Below are 6,156 nucleotides of genomic sequence, written 5' to 3'. Positions count from 1 at the left end.
AAAAAAAAAAAAAGAAAAAAAAAGTCACGCGTGGTTACGTGATTACTTCTCAGCGTGAGCGGCACCGTACCCAAACAATCCGAGTATATGATAAATGTATAGTAACGAAAAAAAGGAAAAAAAAGAACGAGTGGGATTCTCCCTCCTCTCATTCAAATCCCACTATGATAACCCATAAACCAGCATGATGTTGGTTTACATTCCTCCCCTCATAACTCGAATCCCAACGCTGATGATAACACGAAATGCCCAAAACAGAAACAAAACAAAAACAAAATGCAGCTCAACTCGCTCGCTCGCTTGAACAGAACAACAAAAAAAGCATTTGAAGGCCGCCCAATTTCCTCTTGTCCCCATCTTAAAATTACTGTTTTTATTTTCCTGTATTTACCCCTCTCTCCCTCTTTCGCCTTGTTGCCTGCTTCCCATCATATCATGAGATCGAATGCGTGGAGGTGAAAGAAAAAGGAAAAAAAACATAAAAACGTAAATGTAAGAATCATGATGTTCAAAAACAAAGTAGAAACATTGGATAGTGAAGGGGGAAAAAACAAAACCAAGATATCCTCCCTGGCTTGCCAAAATGTGATGCTAAAACAAAACATGCATCTCATCATACCCCAACATAGTAATTCCAAAAACAAAAGTCACCTTGAAGACACCCATGATATCATCCTCATGTATCCCATCCATCTTGAAGCCCATCATCATAATCATAAACACCCTACTCCAATCCCAATCCCAATCCCAACCCACATATCCCCCCTCTTCCTAATCCAACTCCAGTCCCAACCCAACCCAACCCTAACCGCCTGCCAAAAAAAGAAGAAAAAAAGAAATCCCCCCCCCCCCCCCCAGAAATCACATATGCTGCCCATGATGCATCAATCCCCCCTCAAACAACCCCCCCAGCACCTCCCCAGGTAAAGTCTCCAACCAAGGCGGCATCATCAAATCGCTCTGCAGCCCCAACATATCAAAATTCACTTCAAAGCTATTCGAAGTAATCGCCTCGCTTATCGGATTAATCTCCAAGTACCCGTACCCCCCTCCCCCTCCTCCTCCTCCTCCTCCTCCTCCTCCTCCCCCTGAAACCAACCCACCATGACTAAAATCTGTCTCGTACTCGTTATGACCTACGCTGTTATCGTCGTGATGGTTGTCGTGGTGATTCCCGTGATGATGGTCGTGGGAATTGTGCTGGTAGTGGTGCAAACCGGAATCTGTCGGGGTTGTGGAAGGGGACCCCTCGTGCGCGGTCGAGGTTTTGTAGCTTGAGGTGTTGGAGGAGTGGTGGTGGTGGTGGTGGTGGTGGTGGGTGGTGGTGGAAGAGGAGGAGGAGGCGTAGGAGGGGATGTGGTGGTGGTTCTGGTTGTTGTTGTTGTTGTTGTTGTTGTTGTTGTTGTTGTTGTTGTTGTTGTTGTTGTTGTTGTTGTTGTTGTTGTTGTTGTTGTTGTTGTGGCTGGTCTGATGATGCGTGGGGTGGTGGTTCTGCCTCTGATGTCTGTCTGCGGGTGGGGGTGTTTGCAGGTCTAAGTCGACAGAGGGGGAGGATTCGTATTTTAGTAGGGACTTGCCCATTGCCGGCGATTGTGGTAACCTGGACAGTTTGGGGGTTCTCGACTGGTAGCGCAGAGCCGAAATATTGGCTTGGGGATAGGCCGGCGGGAGCATAGCAGATGGAGTGTCTGGAAGGCTTTGCCGGACGGGATCATATGTCATGTTCCCAGGAGGTGTTGCGGCAGACACGGGAACCGAGAGAGGTGGAGGTGGCGGTATGGGCTGAAGTGTGGTATTTGCTGGATTCTGGAACAAGACCGTCAGGTTCGAGTTTGGCGAGTTTGTGGTCCCAGTAAGAGAGTATGCGATGGGTGGAACGTTGGGCGAGGCGGGATGCTCAAATCGCGGCAAGCGTTCCAGTGAACGACGACGGGCCAGCGTGATGGGTTCGTATTCCTCCTTTGTGAACGTCTCGCAGTCCCAGATGCCCTTTGATTTTTGGTCCAGGGCGTTGAGAATGTAACCGACGCCCGCCCAGTACTGCTGCAGTTGCTGGAGAGACTTGTAACACCGCGTGTAGTTCGAATTGGCAGCAGAGACAAGGAGTGAGTGTTTCTGTCGGGGGTCAATAGATGGGCCCAATTTCCCAGGGATGCCTTTGAAAAAGCGAGACTTGGCTTCTGGAGAAGGTGATGGCTCTCGCGAAGGGGGGTGTGACGCATTCGCTCCAGATTCCATCAAGAAGGCACATGCAGCGATGTAAATTGGCTGGGATGTGAACGGGTTCCCGATAAAACTCTTTGGGTCGATCAGGTCGGCAAAGGCGAGGATGTCAGCAATGGTTTTGGCACTCGACATGGAGAGCTCCCGGCTGTTCGGCAGCAACTGAGTCGGTCTGAGGCTGTAAAACGGAGTCAACAGCGTCGGCTGATGAAGGACAACGATCAGAGCGTGGAACCAAAAGTGCAGCAGAATAAAGATGGTGCCTTTTCCTGCCTCGACATACTTTCGAAAGTTGGCAGGGTCAAAATGGAGCCGCGAATCCTGCTTCTTGTAAATGTGGCTCAAGTCAATCTCCATCTGTGCAAGCTTCTGCATCTTCTCCTCGGTGAGGTCGTTGGCATCCCGGATATTGTTCAAAACATCCGACACTCTGCCGTACAGGTGGATGATCTCGATGAACGGCGGGAAGGGGTCGGGCCAGCCCGAGACCGGATCGATGGCGTGCTCCGGAAGAGACAGCTCAAAGTCGTCGTCACGGAACGTGACTGGACGTCCTGTTCCCGACGATATGACACGGTCCAGAACAAAGACAGCCCAAAAGGTATCCATGCGCTCCTGTTCCACCTCGCGCTGCTCGTGCGGCCCCAAAACCTCTTCGTCGTTTCGCTTTCCCTCGGGTTCATCGGATCCATCGTTGCTTTTCCGGCTCCAGCTTCTCGTGTACCAAGGATCTCGTTCACCTTGGTACTTGACACCTTCCAGCTTCTGAAGACCGAGATCGACCGCCATCCTGATGGCCAGGCCCAAATACATCCAGAGAGCGCTGTCCTGGTTTGCCCCGAACCCTTCGTATGCCATCAAAAGACAGGCCTGCACAGCAGCAACGGATGGGCATGGGAAAGTGTCCACCGTGGCCGCTTTGGCACGCCGAGCGAACACCTGCCCGAACTCTGATCTCTTTTCTTTTCCGTCATGTGGGTTGATGAAGATGGGGTCGTCAGAAAAGCGAGCTGCCAAAGCGCACATTGCATCTACCAAGATGGGCTCCAGTCTCTTTTCCTTGAGCATGCGCAGGGTCCTATCCTTTCGCATAAACTGATAGTTGCAACCAAGGTGAGTGAAGAAGGTTATGGCGAGGTTGAGGATCAAAGGGTGAACCGGATTCGAATCGTTCACGTCATAAACCGGAATGTCTTCGAGACTGTCGAACTCGGTTCCCGGGTTGGTGAAATGGTGCTGCCCTGCACCGCACCCGTACAATGACCCTGGTGATGTTGTCGAGAAGGAACTGCCCCGACTCTTGCGCCTATCACGATGAATCTCGCGCGAGATGTCCACCACCATCTGCTTGAAGCCTGGGACGATGGCAGTCGGCCCAAAATACCTAAAGTAGGGCACCCGGTGACTTTCGTGCTGATGCTGATGCTGATGCTCAACAGGCGACCGGTTACTCGAGCTCCGGTTATTCGATTTCTGAGAGTTATCGTCCTGATCCCAATCATTGCTGTGTTTCCGCCGCCGGCCAGACGTCACAGTAGCCGTTGATACCGAGTCCTGTCTAGAAAGCGCATCCGCATCCACAAAGCCCGCCATACGTGGCTTCTGCTGTGGTTGTTGTTGTTGTTGTTGTTGCTGCTGCTGTTGTTGTTGCGAATGTGACTGTGACTGACTCTTCCAAAATCGTTGGTCCCCCTTTTTATTCCCATCGTTGGCGTAGTTATCCTCACCACGGTTCTGCCACATCTGCTGAGGCTCCATCTTGACCTCCACGTTCTCACCGTTCAGGTAGTTCTCCTCATGCTCGTGCTTTGTGTAGTCGTCCCCATAATCCTGTGCATCTGACGGCCCTCCATTTGCTGGCCTCTTCTTCTCATCCAAATCGTTGTAGCCGAGACAAGTGTGGCCATTTTTGGCACATGTCGAACACACCGGTCTCTCGCCCGCGCACCGGGTTTTCCTTTTGCGACATGTCAAGCATCTAGGAATATTTTTAGAGCTGGTCCAGCGGTACAGAGAGAGAGAAAGAGAGGGAGAGAGATAGACGAAAAAAAAAAGAAAGAAAAGAAAAACCACATACGCAGCATTGATCCTCCGTCTCTTGGAAGGGGGCTGGCCATGGTTGTTGACCCATTTGTGTTCCTTGATAAAGGTGGTCATCTCGGCGCTCCTTTATAGCGAGAACATGACGGACTGGCAGGGCAGTCTTGAACGAGCTCAGTCAGTCGTGAGCTCTCAGCGGGGGTGGGAGATGGCGGATGAGGCGGTCGGCACACACGAAGAGAGGGGGACGCGGATCGGGCGGCAGATGTTAGCTGGTGTCGGGTGTGGTGACTGGTGTTGAAACTCGGCTTGGCGGTGATGTGTGTGTGGTGCAAAAGTGCGTCGGGATTCTTTGGGGGGGGGGGGGGTGGGCAGCAGCTGGCGATCAACAGGGGCACAACAACGACGTGGTCATAATGCGAACGACGGACGGAGGATCTTGGGGGTAGTCATGGTTTCGGGCAGTTTTGGGAAATGAGGCAGAAGGTGTAGGTAGATAAGGTGAAGGTACACGTTATGCGACCCAAATCAGCTCCCTCTCTCCAGCTCTCTAACGTCCAAGTGTTCCTCGTTTTGTTGGCTCTCACGTGTGGGGACCCACGATAGATAGATAGCACGCGCAATGCGGCTGAGTTGCAGCACAGGCACAACAAGAGGTACCTGCTAACAAATCTCGGTCATAAAACAGGAGGAAAGAGGGTGTCAGAGATCAACCGTTGCAGAAGAGGAAAAAAGTCGGGGAAAGAGGTAGAAGGGGAACGGGAACGAGAGGCACGACAGCCGATGGGACATGGGACATGGGACATGGATGGACGATGGATGGACATGGGGGGAGGGGCGAGGACGGTCAAGCTTCGCAATTGGACCAGCTTCCAGCTGTGTCAGGCTGTGTGTGTCTCTTTGAGCCTAACAAATAACACAGCGGGAAAGTGGGCGAGCTAGAGAATACCCAGATGCAATAGCTTCGCTTCCCATCCTCTCACCACACCAAGACACAACCTACACCACCAGGACCAGGCAGGGCCCATGGGGGTACCGCGGCTGTTTATCAATCTCCAAGATGATTTTGTCAAAAGATGTCAGTGTGAGTCCGGCCGAGGTGCGCCGGGGAAGCAGCGAGATGTCGGTCGAGATGTGGCTCCAATGCGACGGTCCAATAGCATGGATCACTCTCTCTTCAATAACGAGCGTCTTCCGGCACTTTATGGTGACACGCTTGCTGTGCTGACAAGACGCCAACGGACCGGGACAGCTGAGTTCGACCGAGTCTTCCGAGCCGACACCACTCGGAGACTGCCAGCGATGATCTCTATCTTTTTGTTTTTATATCCATAGCCCGAATTCATCTGAAATCCAATGTTGTCTGTGAGTTGACACTTGATCCGTGCGCAGGGCAGCGGGGCTTCCCGAGGCTCCCGAGAGTGGGGCATTGACCCTGCCCTATGTCTCGAATTCTTGGGACAACCAGCAACAACGGAGATTGTCCAAGCAGAGGCATGGCTCGATACTGCGACGACAACGGACTCTTGGATAGGAAGAAAAAGAAGTGATATTCTTCTGGGTTTAGGCTAGTGGGTAGCGGCAGGTGCACACTATCGTCCCATGATTGCAACGCTGCACCGCTAGCCCCCTGTCGACTCGTCTGCGCGCGGAAGGGGATCGTGGACTTTCCGGCCCGGACAACCTTTTCTACAGAAATCTCACGAACAGTCGAAGCCGTCCCGTCACTCTCATCTCGCCACCAGCCCTTCGATCAACATTCAGCACGCCGGCCGTTCTCCCCGACCCCTCCCTCATCCTGTATGCGAGCCATCAGTGTCGTCTCGCAGCTTGCAGCTTGACATTCAACATCCAACACGCCGCCAAGCAACCTGCACCAGGACAAGTTGGGAA

The 6,156-nt window shown here is 52.4% G+C and overlaps 1 protein-coding gene across 1 annotated transcript; it reads right to left on the bottom strand.

The window, feature by feature from the left end:
* Nucleotides 1-861: 861 nt before the first annotated feature.
* On the bottom strand, nucleotides 862-4,380 carry PODANS_3_9150 (uncharacterized protein; the record flags this gene model as incomplete). The annotated part of the gene is made up of 1 exon (XM_001909689.1): nucleotides 862-4,380. One exon carries the CDS (start codon nucleotides 4,378-4,380, stop codon nucleotides 862-864), a length of 3,519 nt encoding a protein of 1,172 aa, XP_001909724.1.
* Nucleotides 4,381-6,156: the final 1,776 nt, after the last annotated feature.

This window comes from Podospora anserina, chromosome 3 (genome assembly GCF_000226545.1).
Source record: "Podospora anserina S mat+ genomic DNA chromosome 3, supercontig 2".
Classification (NCBI taxonomy): domain Eukaryota; kingdom Fungi; phylum Ascomycota; class Sordariomycetes; order Sordariales; family Podosporaceae; genus Podospora; species Podospora anserina.
This window is presented reverse-complemented; position numbering and strand designations above follow the sequence as displayed.